This window comes from Elephas maximus, chromosome 25, assembly GCF_024166365.1.
Source record: "Elephas maximus indicus isolate mEleMax1 chromosome 25, mEleMax1 primary haplotype, whole genome shotgun sequence".
Classification (NCBI taxonomy): domain Eukaryota; kingdom Metazoa; phylum Chordata; class Mammalia; order Proboscidea; family Elephantidae; genus Elephas; species Elephas maximus.
The window spans coordinates 34,073,685-34,099,311 of NC_064843.1; the positions used below are offsets into that span (position 1 = coordinate 34,073,685).

The 25,627-nt window shown below is 39.7% G+C and overlaps 1 protein-coding gene across 2 annotated transcripts in view; it reads left to right on the forward strand.

Annotated features, from left to right (window-relative positions):
- Positions 1–25,627, forward strand: part of LOC126067840 (ubiquinol-cytochrome-c reductase complex assembly factor 1) — a 114,953-nt gene that overhangs the window by 40,363 nt on the left and 48,963 nt on the right. For both annotated transcript variants that reach the window (XM_049870110.1, XM_049870109.1), the window contains exons 5-6: positions 4,449–4,521; positions 12,920–12,977. In XM_049870110.1, the coding sequence (XP_049726067.1) occupies positions 4,449–4,521; positions 12,920–12,977 (131 nt within the window). The remainder of the gene's footprint in view (positions 1–4,448; positions 4,522–12,919; positions 12,978–25,627) is intronic.

Genomic DNA, 25,627 nt, shown 5'->3' on the forward strand with positions numbered 1-25,627 from the left:
CTTAAGGGACTTGCTTTAGAGACTTGTCCAGGAAAGTGGCTCACCCCAGTACAAAGGCTTGGCTCTGCTGAAGGAAAAGTGAGGAACTCTAAAATGCTCCTGATTGCCACAGTATGAGCTCTGTATTAATACACTGGCCAATCTGGTGAGGTCTTCATGATTTGTAATGAATGCTTCCTTTAGGAACATGGTATGAGGGAAAGCCTCCTTCTCAAGGGCCAAAGGGAAAGACCTGGGGCTTGGAGGCAAGTCTGCCTTTCCTCTAGGCAGAACCCAGAGGACTTTGTATGTATAGGAATATGAAGGAAACTGTAGGGTTAAAAAAAAAAAATCAAACAGGCAACTGGTAATTTTAGTTAAAATTATAAGTTTGTCTGTCATTGAACTAGGACATAAGGTCCATGAAGGCAGGAGGTTTTTTGTTTGTTTTGTTCACTGCTTTATCCTCAGCATCTAGATCAGTGCCAGATACAGAGTAAAAACCCATTGCTGTCAAGTCGATTCTGACCTATAGTGACCCTATAGGACAGAGTAGAACTGCCCCATATGGTTTCCAAGGAGCTCCTGGTGGATTCAAACTGCCAACCTTTTGATTAGCAGCTGTAGCACTTAACCAGTACGCCACCAGGGTTTCCAGATACAGAGTAGATACTCAATATTTTATTTGTCAAGTGAAGCGAGGAGCTACCAGATGTCCTAAATTCCCTGTCTCAAAGATAAGAATAGACCTGTTAAGGCCAAAGTGTTAGGATAATGATATCATTAGGCTACCATTAGTTTGACGATGGTATAGATCATTGTTTCCCAAAATGTATTCTTTAGTTAAATGCTTTCAGGAACTGCAGGTGTAAACCAAGTTGAACAGGCTTATTGGCTGCAGGACTTCAATAACTTCTAGAGCAGTAACTTCTAGAAGTCCCAGCAGGGGATATTTATAAGGGACATTTCTAAAACTTACTTGACCCTTGCTTTTTCTGAAGCCACTTGCAGGACTAATGTTTCTTAGAACACTTTTTTGGAAATGCTGAAATTAGACAAACAGCTACCATCCTCTGGGCTGCTGAATTTCTCTGATGTCACCATGGGATTCTTTACTACTATTGAGAATGTCATCAGCTGTAAGTTTTTCTAGATGCCCTTTATCATAGTGAGGACGTACCCCTTCTAGTCCTAGTTTCCTGAATATTTATCACAAAAGAGTGTTGAAGTTTGTCAAATGTTTTTTCTGCATCTGTTGAGACGATATGCTTTTTCTTTTTTAGTCTGCTGATGTGGACTACATCAGGGCGATTTATACTGATGGATTTGTGAATGTTTAATCAGTCTTGCATTCCTGGGATAATCCCACTTGATCATGATAATCTGTTATCCTTTTTAAATATTGATGCATTTGATTTGCTAAATATTTTGTTAAGAATTTTTGTATCTATGTTCATGAAGGATATTGGTCCGTAGTTTTCTTGTAATGACTTTGGTTTGGATATCAGGGTAGTGGAGTGAGCTGGGAAATATTCTTTCCTTGAGGAGTTAATGTGGATTTGGTATCATTTTTTGCTCAGATGTTTGGTAGAATTCTCTAGTGAAGTCATCTGGACCTGGAATTTTCTTTGTGGGAAAGTTTTTAACAACAAATCCAATTTCTTTGATACAGGACTATTCATGTTATTTGTTTATTCTAGTGAGCTCTGATAGTTTGTGTCTTTCAAGGAATTTGCCCATTTCATCTAAGTAATAAAATGTGTTGGCCTAAAGTTGTTCATAGTATTTATTATTCTATTAATGTCTTTAGAATTATTTATATTTAAGATCTTTAGGATCCTATTAATGTCTTTAGTGATGTCCCCTTTCTGATCCTGATATTGGTAACTTGTATCTTCTCTGTTTGTGGCCTTTTTTTTTTTTCCCCCTTCCTTCATCAAGTCTGGCTATGGGTTCATCAATTTAATTGGTATTTCCAAAGAACCAGCTTTGGATTCATTAATTTTTTGTATTGTTTTTCTGTTTTAAATTTTATTGATTTCTGCTCTTATGTTTATCGTATGCTTCTTTCTGCTTGTTTTGGATTTAATTTGAGCTTCTTTTCTGTGTCTTATCCATGGGATTATTTAACCTGGGCTTCTAATGCAGACTCGCTCCTCCATTGAGCATATCTATTTCTACTTGTTATGTGTTTGTTCTCTTTTTCCCCATTTGAGCTTTAGTTAGCAAATTTAAAAATCCTAAACATTACATGTAGAGGCATAATCCTTCCTTAGTCGATTACAAGTATTTCTGCCCATAAGAAAAATTATTGTTTTGACCCAGGAAAGTATAGAAAAATATGAAAATCACATGGTATTGGGTATAGTATATCATGGGTGCCTTTAAACCTCAATAACATAGCTCCACTAACATTTTAGATTGGTTTTCGTTTAGTTGCTATGTCATTCTGGCTGCATTTTTTTTTTTTTTTTTAGTCTGTGCATATTTGATTTTTTTTTAAGGATATTAGTGAAGGTTTGTGATTTAATTCAAAATAACTTTAAAAAAAAATTTTATTGTGCTTTAAGTGAAAGTTTACAAATCAACTCAGTCTCCCACACAAAAACCCATATACACCTTGCTACACACTCCCAATTACTCTCCCCCTAATGAGACAGCCCGCTGCCTCCTTCCACTCTCTCTTTTCGTGTCCATTTCTCCAGCTTCTAACCCCCTCCACCCTCTCATCTCCCCTCCAGGCAGGAGATGCCAACATAGTCTCAGGTGTCCACCTGATCCAAGAAGCTCACTCCTCAGCAGCATCCCTCTTCAACCCATTGTCCAGTCCAATCCACGTCTGAAGAGTTGGCTTTGGGAATGGTTCCTGTCCTGGGGCAACAGAAGGTCTGGGGGCCATGACCACCAGGGTCCTTCTAGTCTTAGTCAGACCATTAAGTCTGGTCTTTTTATGAGAATTTGGGGTCTGCATCCCACTGCTCTCCTGCTCCCTCAGGGGTTCTGTGTTGTGTTCCTGTCAGGGCAGTCATCGGTTGTAGCCAGGCACCACCTAGTTCTTTTGGTCTCAGGATGATGTAGTCTCTGGTTCATGTGGCCCTTTCTGTTTCTTGGGCTCGTAATTCCCTTGTTTCCTTGGTGTTCTTCCTTCTCCTTTGCTCCAGGTGGGTTGAGATCAATTGATACATCTTAGATGGCTTCTTGCTAGTGTTTAAGACTCCAGATACCACTCTCCAAAGTGGGATGCAGAATGTATTCTTAATAGATTTTATTATGCCAGTTGACTTAGATGTCCCCTGAAACCATGGTCCCCAGAACCCTGCCCCGCTATGCTGGCCTCCGAAGCATTCAGTTTATTCAGGAAACTTCTTTGCTTTTGGTTTAGTCCAATTGTGCTGGCCTCCCCTGTATTGTGTGCTGTCTTTCCCTTCACCTAAAGTAGTTCTTATCTACTGTCTAATTAATGAATGCCCCTCTCCCACTCTCCCTCCCTCCCCCCTCTCGTAACCACAAAAGAATGTTTTCTTCTCAGTTTAAACTGTTTCTCAAGTTCTTATAATAGTGGTCTTATACAATATTTGTCCTTTTGCATAGTTGAGTTTTTAATTTTCCGTGTCATTTTTTTTTCTTTTTTTTCCCCATCATTTTAAGGAAAAATTCTTAATTGATATACTAATTTATTTAGTTGTATCATTTATGAAATGTTTTGGAAATCTTTAGAAATACATTTATGTTCCCTTAGCCTTGAGTTGGTCTTCAGATCTACAATTCAACTCTTAAAAGAATTCATTTTTTTTATTTTTAAATTTATTTTTATCAAGGTGTAATTTACATACAGTAAAATATTTTTTAAAATCTTAAGCATACAGCTAAATGAAAAAATTAAAGCCACCACTCACATTAAGATTCTAAGACAATTCTTAGGATTTTGAGGTATAGTAATAGGATAATTTTTCTACTATATTTTACCTTCATTAGTAACCCTTACTTATATATACAGTCTTCTGCTAATCCCCACACTATAAATCTAGAGGAAGTAAAGACAAAGATTTACAGAATAGATAGTAGTGCCTCTGAGGAAAGATTAAGGGATTGAGGGTTTTTTTGTTTGTTTTTGTTAAGAAGAATGGGTAATTTTTTAATATAAAAGGTTTCAGAATATAAAGAGTTTTTATATGAATGATGCTATACAGTGGTTTAGAGGCACTAATGCAGTGAAATGGGTTTGAATTAAAGGAGAGATTTCATTTAAATAATGGAAAATTCTCTTTGACATTTTAGTGAAAATTGTATGAATGGCTAGCTTTAAGAAAAAATGAATATCTGTGTTGATTTAGTTATTAATTTGCTTAGACACAGGTTTGGACCCTTCCTTTTGACTGAAAAAATATAAGATTCTGTGACCTAGATCTAATGGCACTAGAACACCCACTTGGTCATGTCTTGAGTTTGGTTTTATTTTCTTTATCTAGAAGATTAAGATTGCGGCCCTGCGCATGTATACTAGCTGTGTGGAGAAAACTGACTTCGAGGAATTCTTTCGAAGTAAGTTATTGTCTGATAGTTATGAAAAGGAAAATGAATCTTTCATTTTTATTATTGTATATTAAGAGGATAGACTTTTTCAAGTTTCTAGCGAAATAATTTTTCCTGCGTAAAGTATATAACACAAGCTGTTTTTCTTTTAATAGACTAAACAAAGACAAAAGAGTAAATAACAAAATAAAACTCTATAATAAAATATATTAAATCAATAGTTCTATAATAAATGTAATACAATAAATGAAATATTTTAACAAGCTTGAGAAAACTTAACAATTTCTCTCAAACTTAACATTGTCACCCCTCTTTTCCATTTGCATGTGTCCTTTTACATAAGAATACTCGTAGTAAACATATCATCTGTTTTTCATTCTGATATTTTACTTAGCACTTTGACATGAATTTTTTGCCAGTCATTCCTCTTCTGTTTCTAGTTTGTAGTTGTTTTAGTTAATACCTCATGCTTTTTCTTCTTTCTGTTGGAGGACTACTGGGTCAAAAACCCATTGCTGTTGAGTTGATTCAGACTCGTAACGACCCTATTGGATGAGAGGGCACATGTAATTTTATTGTTTATACCCTATTGATAATTTGTTTTCCAAAAGGGTTTTACCGGCTTAAAGCCACCATGAGTGATTGTAGCACTACAATATTCATTTTGATATTGTAAGCTATTTCAGTTATTACCAAAGTTAATTAAAGCAGATACTTGTAAAGTCATTGGGAGAGTTTAAGCCATTTCCAGCCATGGATTTTGGGAGGAAATGTGTGCTGTGCAGCTCCATGATAATAGCCATTATCCTCAAAGCAACAAACACCTACCTATATACTATGAATATTTTCCCCCAATAACGAATATTTATGTATAATTATGCTAACAACAGTGAACAAAGCTAAATGCAGTTGTGACTACTTGATACCTTTTTTTTTTTAAAACAAATGCAATTTCTTTTGCTTAGTTTACTACTTCAACGGATCGATATTAAAAACTTAAAATACCACCTGAGTTGTAATCCTAATTTAATATTCACCTTCCATTTCTTATTTATGCATAACCAGGAAAGATAACTTTTCTTCTTTGTTAGACTCTAACAATTTCTTGGCCTAGGAGAAATTAATCTGAAACAGAAAATGTTCTTTCTCTACCTGATGAAGAAACTGAATGTTAGAAGCTGGATTTTTCTGAAGTGACTTTTTGAATCCAGGTGGTTAAGCATTTTTCATCAGATCCTTTTTAAAAACCTCATAATCAAACAACTATTTAACACTTGATTCAATAAATAGCTCGGAAATTTGTAATTATTGTTTTGAAAGGGTGTTTACTAGCTATCTTTGTCTTAGCCAATTCCCCATTATTGAAAATTCTTGAGTTAATTATAATATTGAATAATGAGGCTATTTTTAAGTATTTAAGTTAATATATCATGTCTCAACTGGTAACCTTCTATAAAACCTAAGAAAAGTTTATAAAAATTATTACAATTATATACTAATAAACTCATATTTTCATAGTGTGCTTTTATGTTTATCTCATTTATGAGTTACAAAACCTTGTGGGATAGCAAGGGCTGGTATTATTATTTTCATTTTTGTTTTGTTTTCAGAAACATTTGGGCCTTAAAGAGACTAAGTGACTTGTCCGAAGTTGCATAGCCAAGCCTTGAACCTGTGTTATCTGGCTTTAAATCCAGGGATTTTTCCAGTATAACCTATTGCCTGTGAATGAATGTGAAAGCGCATTCAATAACTGCAAATTAGAAATTATAATCCATCTTAATATTTTTACATTTTATTAAATTTTGAATGAGAATTACCTCTGTGAGATGTTGTGTCAGAGTTGTAAACTGATAGTGTGCATCTCAGTGAACGTTGTCATAGCGTTGCCCTTCAAAGTAATTACCTAAGGAGGCAGTAAATTTTTCAGTGACAACACTCTTTTTTTCCTTCTAAATTTTATTTTGTTGTTGTTGGGAGTATACACAGGAAAACATATACCAATTCAACAGTTTCTACACAATTTAGTAATGTTTATATTCTTCAAGTCATACAACCATTCTCTCCCTCCTTTTCTGAGTTGTCCCTCCCTCATTAACATAAACTCACAGTTCCCTAAGGTTACTGTCTAATCTTTTGAGTTGCTGTTGTCAGTTTGATCCCATATAGTTCTTAAAAGAGCATTAATGCTCAAGCAGACCTTTTATACTAGTTAACTATTTTTTAGTTTTAAGGAGACTTCAGGGAATGTTTTTGGCTTAATGTTTAAAGATAATCTCAGGGCAGTAGTTTCAAGGACTCATCTACCCTCCATGGCTCCAGAAAGTCTAGAGTCCATGAGAATTTGAAATTCTGTTCTGCATTTAGTGGCAACACTCTTACTCAGATTTTCTAGGACTCAATTTGAGACTTGCCGCCTAAGACCAATAGCACATTCATTTGCATTATGCTCCATTGGGGCCTGTCTTTGTCATTTGTGGGTGGATTAAATTTTAAATTCAAACCAAAGTAATTCCAAACTGTGGCTAGTGACTAAAAAGGAACCAGTCTGGAAAGTACCATTTGGAGGCAGAAGATAAGGACTATAAACTAATGAGACTGACTTTTCTGCGGCTTGAATTCTAAAGAAGAGACCAGACAGGTTTGGGGTAAGAGAAGAGAACATACATATATATTTTCTCAAAATTACACTTTTTTTAAAAATAATTTTTGTTGTGCTTTAAGTGAAAGTTTACAAATCAACTCAGTCTCCCACACAAAAACCCATATACACCTTGCTACACACTCCCAATTACTCTCCCCCTAATGAGACAGCCCGCTGCCTCCTTCCACTCTCTCTTTTCGTGTCCATTTCTCCAGCTTCTAACCCCTTCCACCCTCTCATCTCCCCTCCAGGCAGGAGATGCCAACATAGTCTCAGGTGTCCACCTGATCCAAGAAGCTCACTCCTCAGCAGCATCCCTCTCCAACCCATTGTCCAGTCCAATCCACGTCTGAAGAGTTGGCTTTGGGAATGGTTCCTGTCCTGGGCCAACAGAAGGTCTGGGGGCCATGACCACTGGGGTCCTTCTAGTCTCAGTCAGACCATTAAGTCGGTCTTATGAGAATTTGGGGTCTGCATCCCACTGCTCTCTTGCTCCCTCAGGGATTCTCTGTTGTGTTCCCTGCCAGAGCAGTCATCGATTGTAGCTGGGTACCATCTAGTTCTTCTGGTCTCAGGATGATGTAGTCTCTGGTTCATGTGGCCCTTTCTGTCTCTTGGGCTTGTGATAGTGGTCCTTGGTGTTCTTCATTCTCTTTTGATCCAGGTGGGTTGAGACCAATTGATGCATCTTAGATGGCTGCTTGCTAGCGTTTAAGACCCCAAACGCCACTCTCCAAAGTGGGAAGCAGAATGTTTTCTTAGTAGATTTTATTATGCCAATCAAAATTACACTTTTAAAGTGGCCTGTTTCTCACTTGGATTTTTGGTATATTAGACCTTAACTTTTATAGTCCTGAAAGTTCAGTAATTTTTTAAAAGGATAGAGAGGCTCAGGTAGCTAACCATTGTCATCCTCTCATCTCCCTTCATGAAGATTGTATGAATTGTTTACTTACAGAGAAGCTTTGGCAAACATTAAGCCTATCAACATCTTAGGTAGGCTTCCATAAGGCAGCAAAGCTATGGACTGTCTTCATCTTAGAGCCAAAGCGTTCAAGAGCCTAGGACCCAGAAAGCTAGACATGGGGATTTTGACTGGAGAGATAGCCTACAACCCACCGTTGTTTCCAGGATGTTCCGATGATGTCATTTGCAGCATAAAGGAGTGTGCCCTCTGTGAGCATAGTGCTTTGCTGACTGGTCTTTTGGAGATCAGTTCTACTAGGAAGAACAGTTGAGAGCAAAAGTGGCAAATCAATAAAGCTTGTGTTTAATTCCACATTGTTGTCTGCAGACTACTTTGTCTTTAGCCCGTAAGAGACTGATTACGTGGAGAGGAGTAAATAAGCTCTGGGTCAGTGGTTGGAGGGGAAATTACTTTGTTGACACAATCTTAAGTAGTGAGTTTTTAAAAGGATATTTTAAACCATCACATTTAAATGATTTATTGAAAGCCAACACCTAATATTTATTGGAAAACAAACAACCAGTTGTCATCAAGTTGATTGCAACTCATGGTAACCGTGTGTGTGTCAGTGTAGAACTGTGCTCCATAGGGTTTTCAATGGCTGATTTTTCAGAAGTAGATTGTCAGGGCTTTCTTCTGAGGCTCCTCTGGGTGGACCTGAACCTCAGACCGTTTGATTAGCAACCAAACATTTTAACTGTTTATACCACCTAGGACTCCAATATTTATTAAATATTTATCAAGTACCTATTAAATAGTAACTATTGTACTAAAATGTTTAGTACAGGCCTTATCTCATTTAATCGTCACAGAAACCCTATAAAGTTGTTTCTTTTTGTTACCTTCATTTTTACAGAGAAGGAAACTGAAGCACTGAGAGGCTAAGTAACTTTACCCAGAGTCACATAGTGGGTAAGAGGTAGAGTCAAGGTTTTGAATCAGGCAATCAGACCCCAAAGCCTTCATTATGAAACTGTGTTAATACTGCCTTCCAAATAACAGGAATGAATTATTTTTTTCAACTTGATGTCGTGAAAGAAAGTAGCTCGCCTCAGAAAATAATGTACCGGGTGAGTGTGCATTGGAGCAAGAACGTGATCGTGGCAAAAGACTATAGCAGGTTTTAACTTTGAAGTGTTTAAACACATTTCGTTGATCTGAATAGTCTCCTGTGTTTTTGTGTTGCTTTATGCTGTGGACAAGGAGTCTCAGTGGTTCAGTGGTTAAGCTCTTGGCTGCTAATTGAAAGGTCGATGGTTTGAACCCACCAGCTGCTCCATGGAATGAAGATGTGGCAGTCTGCTTCTGTGAAGATTACAGCCTTGGAAACCCTATTGGGCAACTCTGCTCTGTTCTGTAGGGTCACTATGAGTTGGAATCAACTTGATAGGACCCACAACAACCCTGTGAGTTTCTGTTCTGACCCTAATGGGTACAAGGACATAATCATATGCTAGCTCTTTTCCCATCCTCAGCCCTGAGCCGACCCCCAGAAGGGGAAATTGTGACCCAAGTCCAGCTTCTGGCCTTTCTGTCTGTGCTTTCCAGCCCAAGAACTGATTCCCTCTCTGAGAAAATTGGAAAGGCTCCTGGAGGCTGCTGAGAAGCTTTGATGTAGAGGTAGCAATTGAACAGATTGTCCTTTAGAAGTGGCCAAATTTCATTTTCCAAATTGAAAGACAGACTTCCAAGAAAACTTTTCTTTTTAATGTTTTGTTCTAGCATCCAAAAAAGACCCAACTTCAGTATCCAGGCTTGAGAGTTTCTCATGGCTATTCTTGTTCTAGGTGGAGGGTGGTTGGCCCACTCTCAGATGGCATGTATCTTAATAGCTGTAGGGCTGGCCAGGCCAGCCTTCACCTCCCTCCTGCTGGGCTCTGAGAGGAAGTCCACTTGACAGCTGCTGGGCACCACCCAGTAAGCTTACCAAAGTATTTTGGTGTCACTTTGTGACAGACCTGGATTCAACCCCACCTCTGCTACTAGCTTGTTAATATTGTGGCTGTAGGCAAGTTAGCCTTTTTGAGCCTTTTTCCTCATCTCTGAAATGGGAATTATAGCGCCTGCCTCCAGGGATAAAGTGAGGATTAAGTGAGATAACATATTAAGGTGACTAGCAGCAGACCTGGCATCCAGTATGGGCCCTTAGCAAATGCTAGTTTCTGATATTAATATTATAGAGGCAGTTATAGTAGTAATGACGAACATAGTGTCTGGAATCAAGCACATCTGAATTTGATCCCAGTTGTTTCCTTTTATAGCTGTGTGACCTTGAACAATTATCTTGTTCTCTCTAAAAGTCAGTTTTCTTCTTTATAAAATGGGGTGTATTTATACCCACCTTATAAGGTTTTTTTTTTTTTTTTTATAAGGTTATTGGTGGGATTCATTGAGCTGATGCATGTAAAGCACCAATTGTATAATACCTGGCACATAGTAAGCCCACAATGAATTACACTTGTTATTATTATTGGTGCTGTTCATGTACCTTAGGAGTCCCTGGGTGGTACCAATGGTTAAACAAAAGGTTGGCAGTTTAAACCCACCCAGAGGTGCCTCAGAAGAAAGGCCTGGCAATCTGTTTCTGAAGATCACAGCCATGAAAATCCTAGGGGGAGCAGTTCTGACACACATGGAGTTGTCATGAGTTAGAATTGACTCAATGGCAACTCTTTTTTTTTTTTAATTTAGCGTTCCTTACAGAGGTCCTGTCCTGTGCTTTATCTCCTAAAACCCAGACCCAGTGTCATCGAGTCAATTCCGAGTCATAGTGACCCTATAGGACAGAGTAGAACTGCCCCATAGAGTTTCCAAGGAGCACCTGGAGGACTTGAACTGCCGACCCTTTGGTTAGCAGCCGTAGCACTTAACCACTGGTGGCCCCTATTTGTTATCATTTAGTATACTGTATTGTGTTCTTTATCTGCTGCAGAAGATCTTTTTAAAGTGTCAGAAAGTGAAGATGTCACCTTGAAGACTAAGGTGCGCCTGATCCAAGCCTTGGTGTTTTCAGTCTCCTCATACGCATATGCAAGCTGGATGATGAATAAAGAAGGCCAAAGAAGAATTGATACCTTTAAATTGTGGTGTTGGAGAAGAATATTGAATATATACCATGGACTGCCAAAAGAACGAACAAATCTGTCTTGGAAGAGGTACAACCAGAATGCTCCTTAGAAGCAAGGGTGTCGAGACTATGTCTCATATACTTTGGACATGTTGTCAGGAGGGATCAATCCCTGAAGAAGGACATCATGCTTGGTAAAGTAGAGGGTCATCGACAAAGAGGAAGACCTTCAATGAGTTGGATTAACACAGTGGCTGCAACAGTGGGCTTAAGCATAACAACGATTGTGAAGATGGCACAGGACTGGGCAGTGGTTCGTTCTGTTGTACATGGGTCACTAGGAGTCAGAACCGACTCGATGGCACCTCACAACAACAACATTGTGCACTTTACCTATTGCTGAAAGGCAGAAGATATCACTTCTTTCCTAAGTCATTGCCCCAAAAAGGAGATTCTACATTAAGGGCTTAAATTTCTCACTAATTCTTTTTTTTCTTCATTCTTTTGCTCCAGTTTTTCTCCTGTCATGTAACAAAGAGGGCACATTCAGTAAGAGGCCACTTACCTAGCCAAAGTCCTTTCTCAGAGATCTGAGAATTGAGAGGCTGGATGTCTGAGCACTGACCTGATTTGTGGGATCTAAAACAGAGAAGCCCTGCCCAGTTTTGTCATTCCTGGAGTGATGAAAGGCATTCTTTAATTAGATATGGTCTCCTTTCTTATTCAGGCCCAGCTCCCTAAAGTCTCACTTCTTTCTCCTGGTCATTTCCTTTGGGTAAATCATTTAACCCACTGAGATCTCCATAGCACATTAAAACCAAAACGCTTTGCTGTTGAGTCGATTCCTACTTATATAGACCCTATATAGGACAGAGTAGAACTGCCCCATGGGGTTTCCAAGGAGCACCTGGTGGATTTGAACTGCTGACCTTTTGGTTAGCAGCCGTAGCTCTTAACCACTAGAAGAACTTAAACTTCTCAGGTGGGCTCAAGTGAAAAAAGATGAGATGGCGCCTTACTAGTTCTACCTATTAGTTCTTTGAAATGTGCCATGTCTTTTAGTCAGGCAGCCAAGAATGCAAATTACTGTCCATTTGTCCTGATGGAGAAGGCTAGGGAGGAGGGCCAGGGAGGGAAGCTGAGTATGTTAAATGTGAGAATTTAAGACCAGGAAGGGAAGACATTGTAAGGAACCATAGAGATGATCTTAAAAAACAAAAAACCAAACCCATTGCTGTTGATTCTGACTCGTAGTGACTTAAACAAAAAAACCCATTGCTGTCGAGTCAATTGCGACTCATAGTGACCCTATAGGATAGAGTTGAAATGTCCCATAGGTTTTCCAAGGAGTGCCTGGTGGATTCGAACTGTTGGCCTGTTGGTTAGCAGCCATAGCACTTAACCACTATGCCACCAGGGCTTCCAGTAGTGACCTAGGCCGTGTTAAATGAGAAAACTGAGGTTCAGGGAAGAGAAGTGATTTGTGGAAAGCCATAGAACAAGGTGATAACAGGACTGGAACTAGATGGCTGGTTGTCTGACTACAGTCACTGCTCTTTCAATCCACGGTCTTGCCCTGTGTTTCTACTGCCCCGTCTGTGATAACATAGTCAGAGAGCACTGTAACTGCTGTATGTTTTAGTTGAACAAATTCCTACCAATGTTTAATATATAATCAGTATGCTTTCTCTAAGCCCTCACATGTTTATACTTTATTGTTATTTTCTAGGGTGTCAGATTCCTGATACATTCAATTCATGGTTTCTTATAACCCTACTTCATGTCTGGTAAGTGAGCAATTTAAGTGAAGTCACTAAGTGCATTTTTTACAAAAAATACTGCTGACTTGTAAGGTGTGCCTTCAGTAGGGCTGATTATATGAAATGGCAGTTGTTCAGGCATTAAAAACCATTTCTTTCATTTTAATAACTGGTGTCTCAAAGCACAGTTTTATAAAGGTCAAAGCATAGGCCCAGAAAGAAACTAATATTTGTAGGATTTTCTCAAAGAACACCTAATTCAGTGAACAATGCTATCAGTATCTCCAAGGGACTCTATGAGCTTGGATGGAAAGTTCTCTCCTTTGGGTGTTTTAGGAAAGTTCACATTTACGTAAAAGTGGTTTGAATTGTGAGAATCCGTGGTCATTTTCATTGCTGGTCATCAGAAACCTATAACAAATTATAGCAGTGACATTTATGCCTGTACCTCTAAAATGTGCATACAGGTTAGATTCATGCTAGGTTTGTTGCATGTAAAAATATTTAGCACCTTAAACAGTATATTTTTCCTACAGCTGCAAAATAAGTAGCCAAAAAAAATCAATTTTTCATCTAATGTTACACACTATTAAAGGTCAGAAGGATATAGGAGAGATGTTGAAGTGGGGGCTGGGGAATGTATTTATTGAATTGCCAGATCTTGGGGAAGTAAATTCTGGAGAACTAAGTTTACTACTTTGACCATAGTGAGTATCTGAGGAACATAGGGAATGGCTGCCTTGTCAAAAGGACCCTTGTTTGAGACTGCCTTGAGCTGAGCCTTTGCATCATGAGACTGACTGCTATATAAAGACTTTTTGGTTTTGATCACTTCTGAAATGTTTCTTCTTCTGAACTCACATAGTCAGGGAGATTGGCTAAAGGGCCTAACGTGGTAATTTATTTTATGCTATTTTTTTCTAAGTGGGTAGTTTATTGAGTGCACACTATGTCCTGGGCACTTTGCTGGGAACTAGAGATAGTTCTGAAGAAGCTCACAGTCTAGTGAAGGAGATAAGACATGTAAAATAGTCAATTACAAACCAGAATGACTGAGTTTTATAGTAAATGTGAATTAAATAGTGCTTATGGGATCATGGAGGAAGCTACAACTATCAAAACTCTTACTAGTTCTACCTACTAGTTCTTTGAAATGTGCCATGTCTTTTAGTCAGGCAGCCAAGAATGCAAACTACTGTCCATTCGTCCTGATGGAGAAGGCTAGGGAGGAGGGCCAGGGGGGGAAGCTGAATATGTTGAAGGGAAAACTACTTTTTCAAGAGAGGAGGACTGCTGAGGTGGCACTGTGAAATTATTCGCTGAAAGGGTGGGAGGGTTGAAAGGAGGATTAGGCTGTTCCCAGAGGAGCTCAAAGATAATATTCAGTGCCCGTATGAAAGACTCTTTATTGCCCATATAGCTACAGGTATTAGAGTGTTAGAGGGAGTGGATAGCAAATAAAACATATAACCCCTGTGACCACATCCCAAGGTCAATACCTGACTAATAGCAGCTGGGAGAACCTTGAAACTACTTATAGTTCTTTAAATTAGCCACCATTTCCAAACCGTGCCTCCTGAGTCCTTCTTGCTGAGATTGGTTTAATTTCTCAGAGTGGGGAGTACCGCCACCAGTTTAGTAGGAAGGCAAAGGCTGTATGCTTACATCTATGCTTGATCCCCCCTCTACCCTTTTCTCCTCCCTTCAAGTTCTGATGATCTATAGGCTTTGATGGAATGAATCAATAGTTTTTGAGTTTGAGTCAGCAAACTTGTATTGAGGACGTACTGTGTGTTAAGGACTGGACTGTGGGGCTTTGGAGAGAAGACTGACACGGTCTTCACCTTCAAGAAACATAGCTTAGAGGGAAAGCAGATATAAGTACTGTTGTCTGTAATGGATGACAGAATGAAAGAAGTGCTGTGCCCCAGGTACAAGCAGATGCTGTGGTAGCACAGGAGGTGTGACTACATCTAAATTTGGGGCAGGGGAGTGTTGGATAAAGGGTATTCCTGTGGTAGAGGTGGCATTTGAGATGCACTGTGAATGGTGTGTAGAATTTCTGTCAGAAACGGAGGGCACGTTAGACTGAGGGAAGAGCAGGAGCAAAAGACAGAACATGTACAAACACATGGAGGATTTGAGGAGAGCCAGTTGTCTGAAGTGTCTGGGGCAGGTTTTTGGAGGAATATAGTAGGAAGGATCACCAGGAAAATAGTGTGGGCCCAATTTTGCTATGATCCCCTAAGAAGAATTAGAGAACTCTCTCCTTTGAGGGACAGAAGACATAGGAGGTATAATGAATCCACTTCCAAGTCTGTGAAGAAGCCTTGTTCTTCTAGCTCTGATCTCTTAGCCTGAAGCTCTAGGAGAGTGATGAAGAGTTAGCTAAATCCTGTATTATAGGACTCAGTAGACTTGTTAGATAGTGATTGAAATACCTCCTCTAGGTAGTGGTATGAGGGAGAATGAGGAGGCTTAAAAACAGTAGAAACAACCTTTCTTCCCCCTAAAAAAAAAAAAGCAAAAACCCTGGTGGCGGGCTTTCTGAGAGTTTGCGTGGGTTACCAAAGGCGATGTCTCCCTGTTGCCTCTCAGAATAGGGGCAGGGATTCTCACATCCTGTTAGTTCCCTGGAGGAAGTGTTGATGTTTCCATTACCCTGTCTGCCTTCTCTGGTTCCGGAGTTTTTCTGTTGATTGAAATTAAAAGAAAAAAACCCCAAAACTCATTGCCGTCGAGTTGATTCCAACTCCTAGTGACCCTATAGGACCCCATAGGGTTTCCACGGCTGTAAATCTTATATGGAAGCAAACTGCCACATCTTTCTCCTGCGGAGCAGTTGCTGGGTTTGAACTGCTGACCTTTCAGTTAGCAGCCGAGCACTTAACCACTGTGCCACCGGGGGTCTTTACTTGAGATTTAGAACTGTTTAAATCATATTATCTGGGATTCGTCCAATTCCTAGTATGCCTTATCAGTTGTGTACTCATGTGAGCTTGCAGCTGCAATGACTGTGTGTCCTTTGTCTTTGCTGAATGAGATTAGTATTGACTGTGGCTGCTGAAAAATGCTGAGAGGCTGCTGTCTGGGCTGTCCAGCATCCCTGCATGGACTTGATAAAAGTAGACCTCCTCCTCTCTTTCCTGTCTTGGTCAGTGGCATTGTGATCTACTCAGGTGCCCATAGCAGAATCCTAGGAGTCATCCTTGACTTTTCCCTCACCCCCTTTATCTGGTCAGTCACCTGTCACCTGCCTCATCATATCTCAGATTTTTTTGATCAGGAACAAATGCATTTTACTTTGCGACCTAGTATACACACAAATATCTGACATAAATGTTTTGTAAAATTTATCCTTATAATGTCAGATAATTTCTGGCATATTCTGTTCCATTCAAATTCATTTTAAACACACACTCTTCTTAATATTCTCCATTATTCTCAGGATAAAATATAAGCTTCTTAGTATAGCATTTGCATCCCGCCAAGTGTGACCCCCATGCTGCCTTTACTAGTATCATCTGTTGCTGTTCCGTCCACCAATACCACCACCATCCCCTCCTCTGCAAGGGGGGAGAAATCTGTATAGTAGAAATATCAAGTCTTTGTTCTGCAGTTTCTTCTGCCTAGGAGGCCCTTCGCCTTCCTCTCCATTTGACAAACTTATTTTCCCTTCAATATCCAACTCAGATATTATCCTCTTTGAAGCCTTCTCTACCCTCTGAAAGCAGAGTTAGTTCCTCTCCTGTGTACCAGGAGCCCTGGTGGTGCAGTGGTTAAAGCACTCGGCTGCTAACTAAAAGGTCGGCGATTCAAACCCACCAGCTGTTCCACAGGAGAAAGATGTGGCAGTCTGCTTCCATAAAGATTTACAGCCTTGGGAACTCTGTGGGACAGTTCTACTCTGTCCTGCAGGGTCGCTGTTAGTTGGAATCAACTTGACGGTGGTGGGTTTGGTTTGGATTATAGCACCCATCACATAATATGTTTATATTTTATTTTATTTTTGGGGGGTCTTTCTTGAGGATGAATTTATTGAGAGCAAGAATTATTTCATTTTATTTGTATCTCATGTCTTCCACTCAGTCCCATGTCTTACTTTTAATTTGTATCAATAAATATTTATTAAATAATTGATGGCCTCAGATCTGACTTGGCTGCCATGGCAATGTCAAGGAGAAGGGTTCTTGCCTTGGCCACAGATAGTCAGGAAAGAGGGGCAGAGCCCTGCTCCTACTTCAGCTCTCCTGAGGGGAGAGATTTCTGTAGTTGGAATTTATTTTGTCATTTTAAGTGTTAATGGGTTTGTGGAGACTCCTCTTTTAAGCTTCGTCGTTGATCACTAAGACCTTCTAGATGCAGAAAGTAATTTTAGCAAATGGAATGGAATAAATAAAATTAGAACATGCCTGTGATAGAGGTGAGATGGAAAACAGTAAAATGCAGTTTGTGTTTTTTTAAAATTGTTTTAAAGCCAGGTTTATCATAGATATAATTACAAATATTTTTATTTGGGTATATTATCTCACAAATTCTCACAACTACTTTACCCCCATTTTATATATGAGGGATCAGAGGCTTAGAGAAGTCAGAGAACTCGCCCAAAGAACTAGCTAGTAAGTGGCGGAGAGGAAATTCAAGTGCAGATCTGGCTAACTCAAAGTACTAAGTTGTTTTCCTTGTTAATAATTAAAACTATCAAAGTGATTTAAAATAATTACTATTAAGATTTATTAATATCAATCCATATTTATTACTTAACTAAGTACCTGCTTATTGAAACGTAGGTCCATAAAACTATAACCATCATTCTGTAAATGTACCTACTGCGTGCACCAGACAGATTTGATAGGGCTTAGATGGGGGGAGAAAGACATTAAACAGACCATTAATAAAGTACAACTGTGATAAATGCTGTGAGAGGAAATGACCGGGCTCTGGGGGAAAAGAGGGTATCTAATTTAATTGTTGGAGGAGCCCTGGTTGTACAGTGGTTAAGCACTGGCTGCTAACTGAAAGGTCAGAAGTTTGAACCCACCAGCCCCTCTTCAGGAGAAAGATGTGGCAGTCTGCTTCCGTTAAGATCATAGCCTCGGAAACCCTGTGGGGCAGTTCTACTCTGCTCTGTAGTGTCCCTATGAGTCGGAGTTGATGGCAAAGTGTTTTAATTTAGTTGGGAGGAGAGTAGGATAGAGAGGGCTTCGCTCAAGTGGTGAGGCTTAAACTCACACCTGAAGGATGAGTTGAAGTTAGCAAGTCAAAGAATGGTTGAATAAGTGTTCCAGGCTGGGCGAGCTTGTGGTTTTCAAACTTTAACAGCAGAACCCTGTTTGAAAATGAAATCTTATGCTCAGCCACAATATATAAATCAGATAAAAGGATTGCTACTTGGGTTGAAGGAGGTGGGAATGACCTACTACTCACTTAATGTCTTCACATTTATGACCACTGAAAAGGACCCTTAAGTAGCTCCATAGGAACTCAGAGCATGGTGAAACCACAAATCTAGTCCAATTCCCTTGTTTTACAAATGAGGAGGGGGTTGTAGCAATTTTCAGGGATTTCTCACAGGCCACTTAGTAATGGAGAATCTGAGAGGCAAATCCAAAGCTGACTGAACTGCCTCAGTGTTCTCTCTTGATGGTGGGGATGATGAGGGCAATCTTTTCCCCTGAATGTGAACAGCATAGTAAACATTTACTGACCAGAGTTATATGGTGGGCACTGTGTTTCTTGGAGCCACGGTCTATGTCGTGGGAGAGACAACACGTGAACCTGAAAATAGTACAGGGTGACATGTGCTGTGTTAAGCAGACGTACAAATCTTCGGGAGTATAGGGGTAGGGGAGCTGCCTGGGGACGGTCAAGGAAACCAGTTTCCTTGGCCTTCTGGGGATAGGACCAGAGGACGTGGGGTTGAGGAGTTATTAGGAGTGGAAGGAGAAATCATAAACTACTTTTTAACAAGTTTTGAGTGAGAAAGGCAGAAAAGAGGATGATCACTAGAGGGAGTTGTTTTAAGATGAGAGAAACAGTGGGACTTGTTTATAAGCTGAGAGGAAGAAGCCTCTGGGAAAGGAGAGAGAGAGAAGTGTGGGGGTGGGAAGGGGCTGAAAACCTGACTGGCTGTAGTCTTAGTCCAGCCAGAGAACTGCCCTGGCAGATACTCCCAGCCTTTGCAAGAGGGCTCTTTAGAACCACCACAGCAGTTTTGATGTAGCTGTAGGGTGTTCAGGCTCCTGCAGGATTCCAGCAGCTCCAGACCTGCTATATATGGTGAGCCCTGGCCATGTGCACTTCCTCTTTCTCTCTGCCCCAGCCAGAGGTGCTCTGTCTAAACACCCACCCTTGTAGCTTTTTTTGCCAAAACCAGAGGCCTATGCAGCAGCATTTTACCAACATTACATAACCTAAGAGCACTGGTACCTGCTATCCAGGAGCTTGTTCTTCATAGTGGATCTGACAAACAGGCCCCAGGCCAGGTGTAGCTCTTGGAGGAGGCTCACTGTCAGGTGAGATGGCTTCAGGAAGTGCCTCACCCCACTTGTCTTCTTGCCCACAGACTGCCCTGTGCCTCCACCATCCCCACATAAGAGTTTGGCTTCATGGGGAAGGAGTTTAGGAAACCAGGTGGAGATGGCCATGTACACAGCCCCAGGAAAGGAAGAGTGTGCCAGCTCACAAATAAATAAACTCATTCATTAGCACACTGCTGGGGCTTGAGTGTGGCCATGTAGGCTTTGCTTTCTTGGCCTCAGCTGATGGCAGAGTTAGGGAAACAAGCTGCATGAAAGCCCCTTCTGGGATTCCTTCATAGCAGCCAGAGTGACAAACCTGCCCAAGTGCTCACTAGTCTTCCATTGAATTCAAAATCAGGTCCGTTGTAAGAAGCTTATAAACTACCATGTGGGAGAAACACGGCCAAAACACAACTGGCATTGTCAGAGGGCCCGAACAGCAAGCGAGACAGGATGCTCAGAACTGCCAGTACGTGGCAGGAGGTCAGCATCAGGAATAACAAGAATTCTTCCCTCCCAGATTTAGGCAGAGAAGAGGAAATCATGGCTAGGACACTCTCTGGTTCCTTTTAACTCTGCAGACAGCATTGCATCTTTCTTCTTGTCTTATTTAGCAGGAAGAGGCTCTTGGGGCTGTGCTGTCAGAGAATGGGAGAAACAACCAATGCAGGCTGGCGTGGGAGCCCTTGTGGTTTGAGGTGAAAACGCAGGGAGCTCTGCGGCCTGACAAGTTTTATTCCAGCTTCTCTCTTTGCCTGTTGTGCATCCTTAAGTTACTTAACTTTCTCAGCATCAGTTTTCTTTTCTGTGAAAGGGGGATGGTTATACTAGACAGATGATCATGTAGATTGAAAGAGGTAATGAATGTAAATGGATCTTAAGTGACAGGTATTAGAGAACATAATAAATGTTAGTAATCTTTATCATTATTTACCATACAGCAGAATTCCAGTTTAGCCGTTTATTTTTAAGACTCCTACTGGTCAGTAAGTTTTTCTTCCGTTGTCCCCTGCCTCTATACTTGCCTTTTAGAGCTATTAAGGAGCTGTCATACTAGGACTTGAACACTTTTTTTTCTTTACTTTGCTAGCTGGGTTATTTGCTTTCCTTATATGTAAAAGAGATCAGTATTATTTATGAGCCACTGGAGTCACTGAGAGACAAGGATAGTACTGTGAAGTGTAAAACCTCAATAATAAATTGTGGGTTTAAGAACATCATCAAAGTTGGGAGGAGTAACTGAAATTGTTCCTAAACAGAGTAGCTATGCACAGATTTAGTCTATACCCAGAGCAGAGGCTTAGTAAATACTTGTTAAATGAATGAGGTAATTATTAAATATATGAATCTTTTTTATTACTAGATTGTCTCTTTAACAGTTTTTTTTTTTTTTTTTTTTAATTCTTAAGGGTGATTTTTATTATTTTTTAATATGGAAGTCCCTTGCATCCCTTGGGAATGACCTCTGAAATGATAAAGTTAAATCAGTGGCAGCATATAATTTGACTTCTCAACATTTAAGCATTCATTATGAGGAGTGTATCTATGATGTGAATCGAAGTAGAGCTGTTCTCTTCTTTGGCTTAAACCAGTATTAATTGTTGTAGAACAGCTTACTAAATGACTCAAACATTGTTACTGTATGGTCAGAGCCTGTGACAAGCATTGGCTTTGATTTCACTGGGTACCAGGATTATCAAATCTTTTTTGTTTTTTGTTAGCCATTTTGACTTTTAAGTTTTACTCATTTTCCTTTCACCTTCAAACACAGTTTAACTTTTTCTGGATGATTCAGGTTTATCATAATAACTCATAACTATATTTTGCCATATTGTCTGCTTTGAGTTGCACTGGATGGGTTTACCTTACCTTGTTGAACCTCAGTTGCTGTGCTATTTTATTTTTTGTTCTAATAAAACTATTAAATTTTTTCTTTTAATTTTATTTGTATTGTGCTTTAAGTGAAAGTTTACAAATCAAGTCAGTCTCTCATACAAAAATTTATATACACCTTGCTATATATTCCTAGTTGCTCTCCCCCTAATGAAATAGCACACTCCTTCTCTCCACCCTGTATTCCTGTGTCTGTTCAGCCAGCTTCTGTCCCTCTCTGCCTTCTCATCTCCCCTCCAGACAGGAGCTGCCCACATAGTCTTATGTCTACTTGAGCCAAGAAGCTCACTCCTCACCAGTATCATTTTCTGTCTTACAGTCCAGTCTAATCCCTGTTTGAAGAGCTGGCTTTGGGAATGTTTCCAGTCTTGGGCTAAGAGAAGTTCTGGGGACCATGACCTCCAGGGTCCTTCTAGTCTCAGTCAGACCAAATCTGGTCTTTTCATGAGAATTTGAGGTCTGCATCCCACTGCTCTCCTGCTCCATCAAGGATTCTGTGTTGTGTTCCCTGTCAGGGCAGTCATCCGTTGTAGCTGGGCACTGTCTAGTTCTTCTGGTCTCAGGCTGATGTAGTCTCTGGTTTATGTGTTCCTTTCTGTCTCTTGGGCTCATAATTACCCTCTGTCTTTGGTGTTCTTCATTCTTCTCTGCTCCAGGTGGTTTGAGACCAATTGATGCATCTTAGATAGCTGCTTGGTAGCGTTTAAGACCCCAGATGCCACTCACCAAAGTGGGATGCAGAACGCTTTCTTAATAGATTTTATTACGTCAGTTGACCTAGATGTCTCCTGAAACCATGGTCCCGAACCCCCATCCCTGCTACGCTGGCCTTCAAAGCATTCGGTTTATTCAGGAAACTTCTTTGCTTTTGCTTTAGTCTAGTTGTGCTGACCTCTCCTGTATTGTGTGTTGTCTTTCCCTTCACCTAAAATAGTTCTTGTCTACTATCTAATTAGTGAATACCCCTTTCCCTCCCTCTCTCCGCACTCTCGTAACCATCAAAGAATATTTCCTTCTGTGTTTAAACTATTTCTCAAGTTCTTACAGTAGTGGTCTCATCCGATATTTGTCCTGTTACAACTGACTAATTTCATTCAGCATCTCACGCCTTCCAGATTCCTCCATGTTATGAAATGTTTCACGGATTCATCATTGTTCTTTATCAATGTGTAGTATTCTATTGTGTGAATATACCATAACTTATTAATAAGATTATTAAATAATTTTTTTAAATTGCCTTTTAAAATAAATTTTTAGTTTCTTCCTTTTCCTGTTAGACTGCCAGCAGTTACATTTGTTGTTGTAGGTATGCTTGCCTCAAGTTAGCCAGTCTTTTTCCTTTTGATATGCTAATTCTAACATGATACCAATTTTGAAACTTAAATTATTGCTCTTGTGAGGATTAAATGAAAAATAAGCATAGATGGATCCTGGAGGGTTTGTCCTTGTCATTAAAAAAAAAAAAACCCAACTCACTGCTATGGGGTCGATTCTGACTCATAGGACCCCATAGGGCTTCTAAGGCTGTAAATATGAAAGCAGACTGCCACATCTTTCTCCTGCAGAGCTGCTGGTGATTTCAAACTGCTGATCTTTTGGCGTTGCCTACTCTGCCACCAGGTCTTGTCATTAAAGGAGGCAGAAAAACTATGACTCTGGGATCAGACTGAGTACAGATCTCAGTTTTGCCACTTACTAGGTCTGTAACTTTGGGCAAATTACTTAACTTCTCTAAGATTTAGTTTCCTCAACTGTAGAAGAGACACAGTAACAATGTCAGCCTCATAGAGTTGTGAGAATTAAATGAAATAATGTATTTAAATCACGTAGCACAGTGCCTGGCACATAGTTGTGTTAGCTGTTAATTATGACACTTTGTCCATTTTTGCTATTTTAAGATCTTTTTTTGCTTCTTTCTATGAGTCATTTCTAGAGTAGGAAAAATTGCTAGATAAGCTGAATTCAGCCTAGATCAAATGTTACCCTAATAATTGCTAAATAAATTAGTAGGAATCTTTCATCTCTGGCCTCCAAAAAAGGTTTCACTAGGGTGAATGTGGTATCGGTGGATGAGACACAGAGCTGGAATTGAGGTTTCTTCACCTCTGTCCTTTTTGTAGCAGGAAGTGTTTTCTTGAGGTAAGAATAATGTATGTAGAATGTTAAAAAGAGGAAAAAATAAAGAGCTAACATTTATGTAAAAAGAATACATGACATATAAGCTTGTGTATATACATACATACAAGCTTATATATACATATACACACACACACATACATACATACACACACATATGTATGTCTGTAATAAAATATATGGAAGGATTCCTAAGAAACTACTCTATGGTTGCCTTAGGGAGGGAACTGGGTGACTGGGGAGTGACTAGGGAGGGAGGATAGGAGGGGACTTATTTTTTACTACTGTGTATGTGTGTTACCTATTCAAAACAGTTATTAAACAAAGAAAGGAGTAGACTGAATGTGATAGGCTTCAAGGTCAAGTAGCCTAAGTATTGACCTTCAGCTGCCCAGTCTGGACATTCCAGGCAGCTGCTGGTCTAAGCTGTGGGCTCCAGCCTTCAACTCTGTTTTTCCTTTGAAGAAGACAAACACCGAAGTTCCTCACAACAGGACTACTTTTCTTCCCTTAACTTCCTAAAGAATTTGATTCACAAACTCAGGGCAAAAATTAGTTAAGCTTTTTAGCTGAATGTAGTACTGTGACTAGACAGCCCTATGGCTCAGAATCTTGCTTTCCCAGTAGTGCTCGTGGGACTCTTCAGTATACTTCCTGTTAATAGGAAGACTGAGTCTTTGGTTTAGTTTTAGAACTATAGCTACGCATGATGAAACTTGCTATAGAGCTTTACATTTGAAAGTGTTTTACATCAAGTGTCTTTTGAACTAATTAGGCACAGTGTTTTAGGCGTGATTAGAATTTGCCATCCTTTCTTTTAACAGGCGCCAACCCACGTTTTCTAAACTATCGGCAACATTAGGTACAGGTTATAATGAACTTTACTGGTTGCATATTTATCAAAAGACAGTTGAAATCTTTAGATTATATTGCTGGATCACATTATTCTGGGCACCATAGTATTCTACTAAAGTAAATATTTGCCAGATTTGTCATTTTTCAGCCCTGTTGGCATTGATATTTAATTGCAGGATCGAAGGTGGGAAGAGAAGGGAAGCTTCCTAGAGACTCTGTTCTCAATGCCAAGGTGCTAATTATATTACACTCTTTCTTCCTGAAAAACAGTCAGTGACTATTCATTGTCTACTGAATGAAGTTCAGATTTTTTAGAATGACATTTCAAAGCCCTTCATGACCTTTCTGGCTTCGTTTTTCTGCTTCATACACCCTGCCGTCCCACAGAATCTGAGCATCCATTGTTCCCTTACCATGTGCTGAACTCTTCCACGGCCCTCACTTTGTGTGTACTATTCCATCTACTGAAAATTCCCTTTATCCTTTGTCTCTACCTGTCCAACTTCAACTTATCCTTCTAACTCCCAGTCACATTGTTTCCTTTTCCATGAAGGTTTGATCCCACTTAGCCAAAATTAATCCTCTCAAACTTTGTTGCACTTTGTGCTTCTCTTGGGACACTTGCTGCATTCTCTTTTATGTGTGTTTGTATGGCAGATTTTATCTCTCACAGAAGACTTAACTGCTCCTTGAAAGCTGGGCTGTAGTTTTAGCTATCACTGTAATCCCTACAATATCCAACCATATAGCTTCATGTAGTAGGAGCCTAATTTGTGTTCATCAAGTGAATTGTCAGTCAACATCTTGAAACTGTCTTCATTTTGCTGCAACTTTTCAACGAAGATAACCATTTGAGCAGACTGCTTATCTCTAAGGGCTATAGAATAAACTGTGCTATGAAACAAAAAAACATTTCACCCCATGTTGATATAGTTAGAAAGTTTATGATCTGAGAAAATCTGTGACTTTCAAACCTCAGTGGGCAGGTGTATTAACAAACTACAGAGTTTTCAAATAAATGAAGAATTCCATTACCTCACTATTGCTGTTGATGAATTGGCCTCTGACGACACTTATGCATCAAAACACACAGCGTCTTTTCAGGTGAGAGGCTGACACGAGTGATTTGATTACCCCTTAGAAGAAAAAGGACTGTTAAACTTTCCCCAGTTTGTTTCTGCCTTGGAATATGCCCTGTATCATATAAAGTAGCCCGATCTTTTTCCATGACATGTTTCATTATTGTCCAAAGTGTTATTTCTTATGCACTAA